General features: G+C 56.4%; 1 protein-coding gene across 8 annotated transcripts in view; it reads left to right on the top strand.

Moving 5' to 3' along the window:
- TMEM184B (transmembrane protein 184B) overlaps window positions 1–14,566 on the top strand; it is a 46,987-nt gene that overhangs the window by 29,485 nt on the left and 2,936 nt on the right. For 4 of the 8 annotated variants that reach the window (XM_070599740.1, XM_070599741.1, XM_070599747.1 and 1 more), the window contains 6 exons: window positions 6,719–6,809; window positions 7,291–7,366; window positions 10,408–10,499; window positions 11,336–11,505; window positions 11,943–12,137; window positions 14,094–14,114. In XM_070599740.1, coding sequence (XP_070455841.1) covers window positions 6,719–6,809; window positions 7,291–7,366; window positions 10,408–10,499; window positions 11,336–11,505; window positions 11,943–12,137; window positions 14,094–14,114 — 645 coding nt within the window. The remainder of the gene's footprint in view (window positions 1–6,718; window positions 6,810–7,290; window positions 7,367–10,407; window positions 10,500–11,335; window positions 11,506–11,942; window positions 12,138–14,093; window positions 14,115–14,566) is intronic. The other 4 variants (XM_070599742.1, XM_070599745.1, XM_070599739.1 and 1 more) reach the window with 1 other exon arrangement.

Below are 14,566 nucleotides of genomic sequence, written 5' to 3'. Positions count from 1 at the left end.
CTGGGTGCTATTTTTTTTCACTTCTGTGGTTTTTTTCTCTCTTTTTGGTTAGAGCACATCTTCCAGGAGCTCCCTGAGAAAATGGGTGGATGGGACTTCTATTTTTTGAAATCTGAAAGTTGTCTGCAATTATCTCTATTATATTGTTGTGTTTGTTTGGTATTCAATGGGAATGCAATTCTAAGTTGGAAATCATTCTCCCATGTTTTTCGCCGTCTTTTAGCTTACGGTGTCGTTTTTGGAAAGTCTCTTGGATTTGATGCTTAATGCCGGGATGTGACCTGCTTCTTTTTTTCTTGCTTTTAGAAGGTCTTGCCTTTATCCCCAGTATTCTGAAATCTCACAAGAGGTGGGATATTCGTTGTGCGGGGCACCTGGTGGGCCTCCCCTTTGGGTGATAGGACATGGGACATTTTCTCTGCCATTTTTATGCAGCGGTGGGGCAGGCACCAAATGAAGTCTGATTCTGGGCCTGTTCCCACAGAGAAGAATTTTTCATTTCTAACCTGGGAGATGAAAGCTGGGCAGGCTGAGTTACGGGTGCAGATAGGGGAGGAGACCTGGATGTCCTGCCCTTCGTATTCAGACTTCGTCTCTATTTTCTGCAAGTGTCCTCATCGCTGCCCTCAGCTGGGCCAGGTTCTCTGAGGACAGAGCCATCCCAGCCTGTCTTGAAAGTGCAAACCCAGTCGCTGCAGGTGGAGACTTGTAGCCACCTTCTCCCGCACCCGCACCCTCAGAACTGCCAGTATGTCTAGTTCTAAGGGTTTCTGGGGTTCTTGGCGGCTCCCTCCCCTCCCTGGATCAGTGACCGTGCTGCATCTCCCAGAGCCTTTGTCACCATCTCTTGTCGTCTGTCTCCCGTGCCCTCTCCTTGTCCTTGAAGATTTGTACTTTCCACCCATTCCTTCTCATTTCAGGTGGGAGAGGAGAGGGCAGAGATAAACCCTGCTCCTTGGTGGCAGTATCGCCATTTTGCGAGGGGAGGGCTGAGTCCCAGAGAAGTAAGCGGCTTGCCTGGGGTCCCACTGCTGGCGGTTCTGTCCTCTGTAAGGGCCAGACTTCACAGTGCAGTGGGACGTGCCACCAAGGGAACGGAGCAGGCAGGCAGAGGAGGGGTGGGAACCGCCCCCCTTACTTGAATTTAGTGTTTGATTGTGGTCAGGCTGGGGAGGAGCCCCTGAGGATGACTCAGACAGCCCCAGGGCACTCTGTGATCAGAGGGGTACAGGGAGGCCAGAGTTCAGAGGAGGGAGATGCAGCTTTGTTGCCTTATGCGGGCGGCACTGTTTTGTTAATGTTTATGTGGTACTTCACAGTTTTACCATGTATTTCTCATTACTGTTAGTTCATTCTCGCCTCCCAATTACCTGCTGGAGTGTATATTATCCTCATTTTACAAATGTGAAAAAAAAAACTCGAGTAGGCTACGAGACTCACCCCAGATTACCCAGAGAGTAATTACCAGAGGCCAGACTCAGCCCTGGGTCCGAGTCCCAGGAATTGCTCTGTGCCAGGCTTGGTGAAGGAGTGCAGGACAGATTTCTTCCCTGGAAAAGTACCAGCTCTTGTTAGGAGAAGAGATTTTACCTGTATGGAAATAAACAAATAAAGAATGATGCTTCATACGCTCAGTTTCAGTTGGACGAACTTAACTTCCTGGAATCTGACCCAAAGTGAAACATCTTCCTAGGCAGAGAGAGCACAGTCAAGGTGAACCCAGCCGAGGGCCACAGACACGGGGCCACCACAGACCAAAGGCCAGTGTGCTGCCAGAAGGACTCACTGGCTCGTTGTGGCCCTGATAGTAACAGCTCTGACAGAGCCAGGAATTAGAAGAGCTCCATCAGTCAGAATAAAAAAAGATATTCAGAAGAAACCAGTAGAAAAGAGAGATCAGAAACAGCGTTCTGGGTGGCGGGAAGCAGCAATAAGCAGGCTCAGCACTGGACAGAGAAGCCCCGAGGGAGGAGGGAACTGCCAGTGGGGCAACTTGGCTCAAGGTCTGGGGTCATTGGTAGGGGCGGGTTCCTGCCCACCCTGGTTGTAGCACATTGTGTCCACTATTGTCCATGATGATCACCGGTCACTGGAAAAGGGGGAAAGAATGTTCTGAGGCCCCTCATTACTGAGCAGAGAAGATTTCTCTCCAAAGTAGTCAAAATTAAGTTTTCCGAGATCATTTACAAGTTATGTGAAACACGGAGTGCCCTAAGTCTTTCCAGATAACCAGAGCATTTCTGTGTATAGAAAGAAGGCTAGGCCGCGAGGCCGGGTCTAGGTGCTGAAGGTGGGCAGAGGAGGTGAGTTTGGAGTGGTCATTGAGGCTCTGCACACAGCGCGTGGCACACGACAGGTGTCCAGCGAGAACTGGTTGAACGAACAGACGGACGTGCCCACCTCACCTCTATTGGGGACCCCATGATGATCCTGGCTCAGGGAGCTGCTGGCAGAGAGGCTGGAGTGCTCTTCTTAGTGGATCCTGTCTGGAAGCCCTGGGGGGCCCTTGGGGCTGTGCTGGAGGTTGGATGGAGAGCAGTCTCTTGGGCTACAGCTTCCTGTCCAGGCAGCTCCAGGTTAGAGAAGCTGCCGGTGAGAAAAGGAAGCCTTGAGTCTCAGGGTCAGAAGGAACGCTAAAGTTGCAGCTGCTTGGAAATGCCTTTATATTGTCTCTCACGGGCTGCCAGCCTCTCATCGCATGCTTCCACTGGCAGAGAGCCCACGACCATCCATCTCTGAAGACTGCCTGTTAGAAAGTGTTTCTTACATTAAGCTGAACTCCTAGGATCCACCCCTGGGACGAGTGGATCCTGTCTGACTGTCTGGACAAGGTGGCTGTCACTTACCTGAAGAGAGTGACCCCTGATGTCTTCTCTCCAGGCCTCAAGGCTCCAGTACGATCCTCATTTCATCCCCATCCTGGTCCTTCTCTCCTGATTGTGTGCATTTGTCTCTAGTTCATCTAAGATTTGGTATTTAGAATGGAACAGAAAGTTGCAGGTACCTAATTGTCTAGGGTTGGGGAGAGAGAGCGACCATCCTTCCCCTCATACTGGATGCTCCCCTCTAGTCTGGAGGGCCTGCTCTTTGGTCTCCTCATCACTTATGTGTCCCCAGAGCCTGGCACAAAGTCTGTAGTGAATATTTAGTGCCATAATGTCATTTTGTATCTCTGGGGCCTCTCCAGGGGACCGGAAGTGTGGTTAGAAGGTGGTCAGGTGACAAGGCTGCTGGCTGAGAGGCCCACTGCTGATGTCCATGCAGCGTTTCTGTTCTCCTGTGTCCAGGGCCAGCGTATCTTTGTGTTCGTTCCTGGGGTGTGTGTTGAGGCGTCCGTTTTGAGCACCATTGCTGGGGTGTTGGGTGACGTTTTGCAAGGCTCTAATTTCCTTGGAGGGCCTTGATTTGTCCAGGTGGCCAGCGGGTCCTGTGTGGGCTGGTTGAGTCATCTTGAGGAGATTCTGTCTTCTCTCTCTTCTCTGAGAATGCGTTATTGCCTCACTAATGATCCCTTAAAGGAAATCGTCAGCAAATTGGCATTTTACAGACTTCCTGGCCCCATGGCTCCGTTAAAAGGCCAAGAATCTTGAACTGTGGGAGATGGATGAAATTTGACGGTTCTGACCAGTTGACTGCAGAGCTGGATAGACAGCTGCACCACGTCATTCAGGGGGATGCTGACGTACATTGCGACACGGGAAAGGATATGAGCTCAGGCTCCAAGCTCTTCCCAGGAGTGGATTGCAAGGTGGCCTAGCTTGGGAGGGCGGTTCTAGAAGGAGGAGGCTGTTGAGCTTCAGGCCACTCTGGCTCTTCTGGAGGGTTTTGTCTTTGGCGACCGGAAGTCTGATCACCTTGGAGAGTGTGAGACTGAGTGTAGGCCGCACCTGCCTCCTCTGCCTCCCTGAGCCTCACCTGGAGTTCTGGCCCACGTCTGCCCACTCATTCCTCCTGTGTGGACCGGCTGTGTATTAGTGCCCGGCCCTCTGGTAGTTGTTGGGGGTTGCCCTCACTTCCTTCCTGCTAGGAGTTTACAGTCTTGAAAGAACAACAGGGAAGGCACCGTGGACTGCTCGCTCTGAGCTCAGCCTTTTCTAAGGCGTCACACTCTCCCCGTCCTCACAGCAGCCCCACAAGGAGGGAGCTCTTGTTATCCCCACTTACACAGGAGAAACCGAGGCAGGGAGTACTTACGAAACTGGCCTGAGGCCACATAGCTGCTAAGTGGTGGAGCCACAGTCCACACCCAGACCATCTGGCTCCCGGGTCCATGGCTTTCCTGCTACTTTGTGCTGCCCTTTGTACTGGGAGGGTCAACCCAATCAGCAGAGGATGGTGGTGTGTGAAATGAGCATGGCAGCAGGACGGGAGGCCACCAAGGAGGAGGTAGCCTCTCGCTGGGTCTACCTCTGGGAGTTAGCAGAGGGACCAGAATGTCCCACTGTGGGGAGAGGTGAGGGGTCACGGCATGCCCTGGGAACTCCAGGAGTGGTTTTAGATGTATTCTACCTCCTGTGACTACGTGAATAACTACCCCAGAAGAGACAACCGTTTATTTTGTTCATGGATAGTGCGGGTCAGGAGTTTGGACAGGGCACAGTGGGGATAGTGTGTCCCTGCTGTGTGATGTCTGAGTCTTAGCTGGGGAACCGGAAGGCTGGGGGAGGAGTCATCTGACGCTGGTTCACTCAGGTGTCTGGCTGTTGGTGCTGGTGTCAGCTGGGGGCTCAGTTCCTCCCACATTAGCCTCTCCATGTGGTCTCTCCACATGGACTAGCTTGAGCTTCCTTGCAGCATGGTGGCTACATCCGAGAGTAAGCATCTCAAGAGAGAAGCAGACAGAGGAAAGAGCCCTTTTCTAACCCCAACATCAGATGTCAGGAAGCATCACTTCTGCTGTAGTCACCCTGCTCCACCCAGATGCAAAGGCAGGGAGCGAGACCCCACCTCTCAGCGGAGGAGTGTCACTGTCACAGGATGTAGCCATCTTTGGAAAATACCACTGACCACAATATAGCTGGACCCAGCTTGGAATGGACTCATTTATTCTACTTGGCCTTGTGTGGTTTTGGACAAAGGTTATTAGCAGGCTGACATCAGATTTGGCTTGATGCCCCCTTACTCTCAAATGCCCCAAAGTTCTTGTCAGTGAAGAGTGATCTAGGGTTCATCAGAGATTCCTGCAGTCACCAAACATCCCGAGCTGCCTCTATGCCAGGCAGGCAGCGCTCAGAGTCCTCAGCCCCATCAAGGGACACAAGTCCCTGAGGAAGGCAGTCAGATAAACGGTAATGGCTGTGACAGCCAACACTCAGTGCCACCAAGCGCTGGCCACTCTTCTGAGCACTTTGCATATGTCCTTGACCCTCACAACTGCCTGTCAAGGTAGTTGTTCCTGTTATCCCCATTGAACAGAGGAGGAAGCTGAGGCACAGAGAGGCTCGCAGCTAACGGGTAGAAGACCCACGTTGCAAACCCTCTGCTTTCCGTCTGTAGAGGGACAGTCACAGCTCCGTGTGGTAGGTGCTGTGGGTTCCCAGGCAGTGGGATCGGCCAGAGCGAAAGCATGGAAGGTGGCAGCCTGCTGGAAGGAGGTGTGAGGGGTGGGCAGGGACCCCGTTACCTGTGGAAAGAGCTGGAGTGCCGAGCCAAGGGGCTGCGCCCCGGAGCCTCGATGCTGCAGGGGGGTGGCAGCATCAGATGAGGAAGAACCCTCTGGCTGCAGGGCTGTGGGTGCCTCCCTTGACCTTCCTGTCTCCTGACCCTCTTCTGACCCTCCCTTGGCCTCACTCCTTCACTGGATGCCTTTCTGGTTCCCATGCTCTTGGCCTCTGCTTTCTCCTTCACCCTTCCCTTTGTGGTGTCCTCTGCTGTGCTCTGTTACTCCCCTCCACTCTCTCTCCCTCCTCCCTCTGGCACATCTAGCCTCTAGCAGCTGCAGGCAACCACCTTCATTTTGCTGACCCAGCAGAAGTCCTCTGACCAGGAGACTGATTACAATGTATTGCTGTATTTAGAGCACTTACAACATACTTCTATGCTATTGGTCACTGTTGCAAATTTTGCATCTTTATGGTGATCTCGAGCTGTGTCCTGATTCACAAGGAGCTGACCCAGCTTCCCAAGACATTTGTGCTACATTTTGTCCCCCTCGTAGTTTTCGTTACGGCTTACAGTGCTGTGCGTGCTGAGATGGCACAAGTTGTGGGATGGGTAAAGGTTCTGCTATCTCATTCTGGCTTAAAATTTCTCCCTCTGAAGAATGTTGTATTGTTGTTTTGTTGTGAAATTGTGATCCATCTCACACAAACAAAAAAGTGCTTAAAGTTAATAAATAATTGTAAAAGCCAATCCCTGTTGAACCCCAGAACGTGCACACTGCCAGCCCCCCCAAGCCCCCAGCCTGGCCCTCCTGTCGCCCCGCTCCAGCCTCCCCACACGATCCTGAAGTTTGTGGCAATCGCTTCTTGGCTGTTCTTTACAGCGTGCGCAGCAGGGTTATGTACGCAGCCCTCGTGCGCACAGGCCCCCGGCAGCGCAGTGCAGGTCTGCCTGATGTTGATTACACACCGGTCACCGTGCGGGTTCTCGCGTCCGTGAGGGCCCTCCGTTGCTGCCTGTGACTTTGGTTCTTCTACTTTCTTTGCGGTTTAGAATCTGCCATCTGTTTACCCATCCTGTTGATTTGGGTGGTTTTCTCTGGACACTCTTTTCACAGCCTTGGTCATCTATAATTTCCTGAGCCTGTGCTATGAATACCTCGGGGGAGAAAGTTCCATCATGTCAGAGATCAGAGGGAAGCCCATTGAGTGAGTATGAAGTCCCTCTGGAGCCCCCCTCAACACCCTGCTTCCTGGGCCTGACATTCTGGTAGCTGTCCTGGCGTCAGTTGGACACACAGACCGCATCTGCCTGTGACCTTGACCTGCTGGGCCTCTCCTGCACTTCCTGAGCGAGGCCGTTCACTGGACTCGGGAGGGCCTCTCTAGCGCTTTCTCCTCTCTCTTCCTGTCCCTGTTCACCTGTTTCTCCCTCTTGCAGTTTTCACATTTAGTGCTTTTCCAGTCAGTTTGTCCTCCCTAGGCTGGTGCGGCCCTGCTCCCTCACACCCTACCACAGTTGCACTTGCTCTCCTGTGTCTCCCCTGTGCTTGGCCTCGGGCAAAGGCTGCCCAGGATCTCTGCCATTCCCGCCCCACCCTGATCTACCCCGGATGTGCACCTTCCTCAGCCCCGCCTTTCCCGAGTCCTGGCTCTGCTCACCAGCCCCATCTCTGCTTGTCTCTTCCAGGTCCAGCTGTGTATATGGCACGTGCTGCCTCTGGGGAAAGACTTACTCCATCGGATTCCTGCGGTTCTGCAAGCAGGTGTGTGCCCCCAGCAGCTGCCCCAGTCAAGAGTTGCAGCCAGGGCCCAGGAGCCAGGGGCTGTGCCCTGGAGCAGCCCCTGTGGGGGCTGTGCTGCCCTGGTGGACAAAGTAGCTGAGGCGGGTGTCGGACAGGGATGATCCTGCCGTAGGCTGCCCTGGGCCCCCTCTGTGGAGTTCCTGTTTCCTGCAAGGCATCCCCAGCCCCAGCAGCCACTCCCCAAGCTGTTAGGGATGCACATGCATTAGCAGGGTGTGCTCAGAGGGGCAGCACAGGTGTCCTGGGAGGGTCTGATGCAGCCCTGGGCACTCTTGCTCGCTTTGACCATGTCTTGGTGTGCGTGAGAATGAGAGGAAGTGCATGGGGATTCTGGAATCTCAGTTTGAAAACTTCTCATCAGCTGTGGCCAGAGGCCAGGAGGGTTTCTGCATTACAGACACATGTCCAGACAGGCCTGTGTAGTCTCTGGTCTCGTCCCCCTTTTCCTAGTTGGCAGTCCAGCAGCTTCCGGTTTCCTTGGCTACCCTCCCTGTGGTCCATGGTGTCCTGGGTGGAGGCAGTGGGGTGTCGTGGTTAAGTGCATGGGCCTGGTGCCTGACCATCTGAGTTTGATTTCCAGCTTCTTCTCTGACTCTGTGACCTTGGCTAAGTTACGTAACCTCTCTGAGTCTGCATTTCCTCTTCTGTAAAATGGGCGTGATGATACTTATCTCAAGGGATGGTTTAAGGAGCGGGTGAGGTAATGGTGTGAAGTACTTAATATAGCCCGGCCCCGAGCCCACTGTCTCTTCAGGGAGGCAGAGTCGTGCCACCCCCGGCCTGTGTGACCCGACCTAGTCTCTGGGGCTCCACAGGGCCTCTGTCGGCCCCTCCAGGTCGCCAGGATAGTCACAAGAGGAAGTGAAACGCACAGGCAATCACCACTGCTCCCGTCTGCACAGGGCCAGTGCCCGCAGCACAGGCACACCCACAGAGCACCCACCTGGCCATACCAGGTCTCCAGTTCTGCTTCCAGATCTTCCTTGCCTCAGGTGTTCCTGAATTCAGAATCTCTCCACTGGGCCTCCAGGGAAAGAGTTACTGTCCTGGTGCAGGGTGGGTGGGGCCTTTCAGAGCCATTGTTTACCAGCTCAGCCGCCCAGGGCCCAGCTGTGACTCACGGCCTTTGATGATTATATTGTGTACAAAGTTTTGATCCCATGATCACTAGCTTGCGTAGTTGCCTTGTTAGAAATGATTCCCCAGCCCTGTGGGCTCAGATGTTCTGCTCTTGCTGCTGGTGGTGGCAGGAGAAGTAGTGAAAGGAAGGGGAACAAAAGAAACTTCACCCCTTCCCACAGTGAGAGAGCCCGGGAGCTTCTCCAGCAGACACAGAAAGAGGCCTGAGAAACCCAGGACCAGCCCAGGGTCTGAATCTCCTGGAGGCTTGTTAGAAGCAGAGATTCTTGGGTCAGCCACCCCCACGCTGGCCTGACGAGAAGGTCTGGGACCTGGAGCGAGTTCAGAGCTCGCCAGGTGATTCGGAGGTCCAGCCTGGCCTGGGAGCCGCTGACCGATTTCAGGCCCGATCCAGGGCTGCGGTGGAGTGAAGGCTCTGGGACTTTCTGACTTAGGCTCTGATGCCTCTTCTGCCACTTCAACTTCTCCGTGCCTCAGTTTCCTCATCTGTCATGTGGATGACGACAGTACGTACATCATGGGCTGTTCTGAGCACCAAGTGAGCTGGCCCGGGACAGCACCAGCCTCTTGGCAGGCTCTTAGCGCTCACTCAGTGCAGATTGCTCCTTCTTTGCCCCAAACAGTGCTGGTCCCACTTCCTCCAGGTGGGGTGGTTTGTGGGGTTTGCTGACAACAGCATCACCCCTCTAGCCACTATCACGTGATCTTCTCCTTGCGGCAGCCCCACAACTCAGGCTGCTGGGCCTGCCCTGCACTCCGATCCCCGGGCAGGGCAGAAACTTGGGCTCAGCAGGCTGCTTTCTCTGCTGCAGGGTCCCTGCCCTATTTGGAGCCACACTTGCTTAGCCTTTTAATACTCCCACTCCCACAAAAGGAGCCTCATGGCTTTGGTTAACTTGATTTCCAGAGAATGGGATTCTAGTGATTTCCTGGGCACCGTGGGTACCCCTGGAGTTTACTGGGGCCTCCACGGGCACTGTGGAGACCTGGCTCGGAATGCTGTCAGTGGCTGGGCAGCCCAGCAGAGCCCTTTACTGAAAGCACAGAGGTGGGTGACCTCTGAGAAGACATTGTGCTGTCCTGTTCTGCAGTCTCCACACTGCGACCCTGTGGCCTGGGGGCTGGTCACATTCATTTACCAGTGAGGCTAAGGGACCCCTCACTCGAGCTTCACAGCTGGTAGTTGGTGAAGCCAGAATTGACACTCAGATGTCGGGACTGCAGACCCTGTGCTTTGGGCTGCTTCCTATTCCATGCTCTGTAGGTCCTCTCTACCCCAGTAAGACCCACAGCGACACGAACCCTGAATGCAGGCCCAGGCTGTGCAGCAAGGAGCCGGACTCGGGGGTGGATGAGGAAGATGACAGGAGGCCCTTGCCCACCCCTGCTCCCCCAGTGGCCACTCTCTGGAGCAAGGCCCCGGCCTTGCCCGTCCCCCAGCCACCTTCCTGCTGCAGCCCTTTACCGGCACTTATCCGTCGCACTTGTCCGCTCTCCGCATCTGGGCCTTGGTGTGAGCTGCTCCCCCTGCCTGGAAGAGAAGCCTGCCCCCTTGTCTGTCTGGCGCGTTCCTGCTGATGCCTCCTCCGAGAAGCCCTCTCTGATGATATCTTCTGTCTCCTGCTCCTCCATCCCCTCATCGGTCATCCTTTCCTCCTTCTCTGTCTTCTCACACAGCTACGTTGCACTGTCACGTCTCACATCATCTGCCTCCCCCTCCAGACAGCAGTCCCCTCGGGGCAGGGCATTGGGCTCTCCTCTGCTGTCCGCCGGCGTCCAGCACAGGCCCAGCTGGCCAGAGGAGGTGCTTGTTACACGGGTTCTGTGCTCATCCTTGCCTCTTGGCCTTCTTCCCCTCACAGGCCACCCTGCAGTTCTGCGTGGTGAAGCCGCTCATGGCTGTCAGCACCGTGGTCCTCCAGGCCTTCGGCAAGTACCGGGATGGTGACTTTGAGTAAGCAGCGGGTCCCCTGAGCGGTGTGTGGGGGTCATGTCAGTGCAGGGGTGGCTGGCCCTGCAGAGGCTGATGCCCTGCCTTCCTCCCACCTCCCTGAACCCCTGAGTGGCGAGGCGCGAGCCTGGCAGCGGCCATCTTCACACTTGGCCCTGATTCAGCACAGAAGCGAACCCTCAGCTTTCGTCATCTTCATATACAGGCAGTGGTGCCCTGGGGATGGGCCAAGAAGGGACAGTGACCACTCCCAAGGCAGGGAGCGAGAGGGTCAGAGCCCCCGAGAGGCCCATCGTGAGTTCCCAGGTGGAAGGCCTCTCCCGTGTAAAGTGTCACACACTCTTCATTTTGGGGGCTAGTGAAAGTGACCAGCTGTCCAGGCCCTGTCCTTGCAGATGCTTCCCGTGCACTCCCTGTGCCCACACAATGGCCCCACCCAGGTGGGTGAGCAGACTGAGCCTCACTGGGGGATGTAACTCGGCTCAAGTGAAAAGAGCAAAACTGAGCGTCGTGTCGCTCAGACACCTGCCGCCTGACTGTCAGGCTGAGCCCCCAACTGGCTTCCACGCCTGTGTCCTGCGCTAGGAGTGTGGGCACCAGAGTTGCAGGCGGGTGGCTCAGACACGTCTGTGGTGAAGCCGAGGCAGGAGGGCTGACCTGGGCCGCAGCGCACACCCTTGCACCCCTCGCCCGATGTGTGGACCCCTTCAATCGCCTCTCTTCAGTGCACTACTGAGAGCCATGGGGCTTGGCATACGGGCAGGGCAGAGGAGGGAGGGAGGCCCCTTGTCCCTCAGAAGGGTCTGTTCAAGCCGGAGAATGCTCCCCTGTCCCCTCAGTGTCACCAGCGGCTACCTCTACGTGACCATCATCTACAACATCTCCGTCAGCCTGGCGCTCTACGCCCTCTTCCTCTTCTACTTCGCCACGCGGGAGCTGCTCAGCGCCTACAGCCCCGTCCTCAAGTTCTTCATGGTCAAGTCCGTCATCTTCCTCTCCTTCTGGCAGGGTAAGCCTCCTCCCAGCCCCTGTGAGGCTTGTGTGCCGCCCTGTCCCCTGAGCCGTGTCCCCTTCCTCCTGCTCACCATCCCCTGGGCGATCCTGGCCTAGAGCTCAGAGGGGCCTCCGTCCACTGGGCGCCCGCTGGGTGTGAAGTCTGGGCCCTCAGGGGCCTTTCACAGGAGCCGTGGGGAGCTTTGGTGGGGCCACTTCATGGATGGGGGATCCCAGGGGCCCCGCATAATTGACGACGTCTCAGTGTTGGTGGCCAGCGAGGAGCTTGGGGAGTGGGGTTTCCTGGAAGTCTCAGCTTAGTCTTGGCATCCCTGCCTCACCGGAGCAGCTGTGGACCCTGCTTCCGTCCTCCCTGGGGGGTGTGGCATTTGGGGGGCTGCATGGAGGAAGGGGGTCCATTCTGGGACCAGACACCCACGCCTACCCTTCTAGGCATGCTCCTGGCCATCCTGGAGAAGTGTGGGGCCATCCCCAAGATCCACTCGGCCCGCGTGTCCGTGGGCGAGGGCACCGTGGCTGCCGGCTACCAGGACTTCATCATCTGCGTGGAGATGTTCTTCGCAGCTCTGGCCCTGCGGCACGCCTTCACTTACAAGGTCTATGCTGACAAGAGGCTGGATGCACAAGGTATGAGCCCAGTTGTGGAGATGCCCCCGGGCGGGAGCAACGCTCCGCGGCCCCTCCTGCCTCCCGGTCTCCCACAGGTTTTGATGGCTCAGGGATCCCCAGTTTTACATGTGGCAAAGGAGCCAGAGGTTGAGGCTCCTCCACCCCGTTGCCAGGCAGGGGGCGTGTCCTGGAAGCTAGGCCCACCTGTCTCTGGCAGCCGGGCTGGGGTATGGAGACCCCGAGGTGCAATAGCACAGTACCCACATGGGAAGTCAGGACGGAGACCCTAGAATACACAGGTTCCTACCAGCTCCTGACGTCGAACACGTTACTCATTTTGTCCTATAGTCCTCTGTCTCTGAAGTTCTTTTTTTTTAAAACCTGATTCCTTCTAAGAAACAGACTCAGAGGGTAATAGCTTTTAACAGCTTTCTTTTTACACCTGCTCATCTCCGTCTTTGTTAGAACAGATGTGGCAGCCCCAGTTTGACATTAGAATGCCCTGGAGAGTCTTCAGAGTGCCCACGTGCCAGCTCCGTCCTCAGGCTCTGGGTACCTGGCCTGGCCTGCGCCCGGCACCATGTGGTATTAGAGCTCCCCGCACCCGGGCACTGCCTCTGGCTGCTGCTGGGTGGAGAGGGGATGTTCCAGGGGGCAGGAAAAGGAGGCTGGGGAGTCTGAAATCACCCACCCAGTGAGGCGGCCGAGGGCCTGGGAAGGGACGCTCCTGGTCTGACACCCGCCCAGGGGTTGGGCTGCTGCCAGCTCCCTTGTCATGTGGGTGGAGGCAAGAAGCCCACTTCCGCAGGCCCACCACTGTGCCCTGCAGGCCCAGGAGTGGCGTGCCAAGCGGGGTGCTGAGGCACCAGCCCGCATCAGCGCTGCTCGGCCCCTGCCTCCCGCAGCCTTTCCTCTCCCTGGTTGGGCAGAGGCCTGCAAATGCCTGCGTGGTCGCTGGAGGTGCGCACTGAATTGTCCTCCAGGCCCCGCGACTCTTGTGCCCCCAACTGTGCTCTCCCAACACACTTGCTGGCTAGGGCTGTAGGCGCTTTTTCTGTTTTTAATTGCACACCTACCCAGTGCCAGGTGCTGTGCTGGCCACGGCTCACCGTTGCCAGCTGGAGTCTCACCTGCCTGCCAGGGCTGCATTGGAAGGATCTGGCCAACAACCCACCCAGTATCAAGGATGATGTCCCTTGGACCTGGTCCTGACAGAGCCTGCTCCCTTGGGAAGGTCCCCTTGGCCTGGGGCCGTGGTAGAGAGCCCTTTATGTGCACTTGAGGTTTAAAAGGGCCTAAGGAAGCATTTCTGCACGTGGCTCTGCGGAGGTTCGCAGCCGCTGCCAGGCTGTCCTCCCACCTGCGCCCCCAGACACATCCACCCCCAGCAGGAAGTAGCATGGCCAGAAATACAGCTTTAGCGGGACCCCAGCCCAGCCTTGCCAGGGAAGGGCAGGATGCACCCCCGTGCCGGTCCTGGGCCAGTGCCAGCCCCTCTCACCCTCAAGTCAGGCTTGGGTGCAAAGCGGGCTCTACTGTGTGGAGTGTACAAGTAACCCCTCATCCTGATTCCGCCGTCTGTGAAGTGTCGCGAGGCTTGTAAAGCAGGAGGCAGAGGCTTGGCAGTTCCAGCCCAGCCTGAAGAGGATTGGGGGCGGGGCCTGCCTTAGGTGCCGAGGTTGAACTCCCACCACCATTCTGGGTGTCTAGTGTTTGTTATCTCCATCCGCAAGAGAAAGCTGAGCACTGCGGGAGGAGTCATCCCAGGTGGATGTTCCCCCCCAGGCCCCGAAGGGGCAGCGGGGGCTGCCTGGGTGCTGGGTGGGCCTGGGATGTGGGCGGGCAGGGTGACGGTGTGGTGTGCCGGCCTCGGCGGAGAGCCCATGGTGTTCACTCAGCTGTCTTTTGTCTTCTCTATTTCTCTGGCTTCTCTCCCCTCCCCCCTGCTTTTGCCCCGGGTTTGGCCGCGGGCAGTGCCAACGTATGGCCCTTACGGTAGGTTCTGCTCTTGGTCCGCACGTCTGTCCTGCACGTCAGTCCTGGTCACTGTCACCGGCATGCCTCTCTCCCTAGCTCCTTCTTTGTGTCCCCATCTCCTCCCCTACAGGCACCCCTGGGTGGCCGATCCCAGGGCAGCTGCCTGCTGAGGCCCGCCCTCCATAGAGCTTGCCTGTTTCTGTTCTGGTCCCTCCTTGTTCTGGAATATGCCCTGCTCCATCTGGAGGCGCAGTTAAGGGGAAAGAAGGAGCATTTAGCTGTTTATGGCAGAGAACGGGATGGTAGAAAGAGCACAGGAGTTGAGTGTGAAGACCTGGGTACAGAGTTGGGCTCCTCCCTTACATCTGGGATGGTGGCCTGGGCCATTTCTCTCCCCAGCCCGTGGGGACGATACATCAGTTGTTAGAGAGGGAATTAAGAAGCGCAGCAGGGCAGACGGCTCCACCCTC

The sequence above is a fragment of the Equus przewalskii genome, chromosome 29 (genome assembly GCF_037783145.1).
Source record: "Equus przewalskii isolate Varuska chromosome 29, EquPr2, whole genome shotgun sequence".
NCBI lineage: Eukaryota > Metazoa > Chordata > Mammalia > Perissodactyla > Equidae > Equus > Equus przewalskii.
Note: the sequence above shows the minus strand (reverse complement) of the source record. Positions and strands in the feature narration are given on the sequence as shown.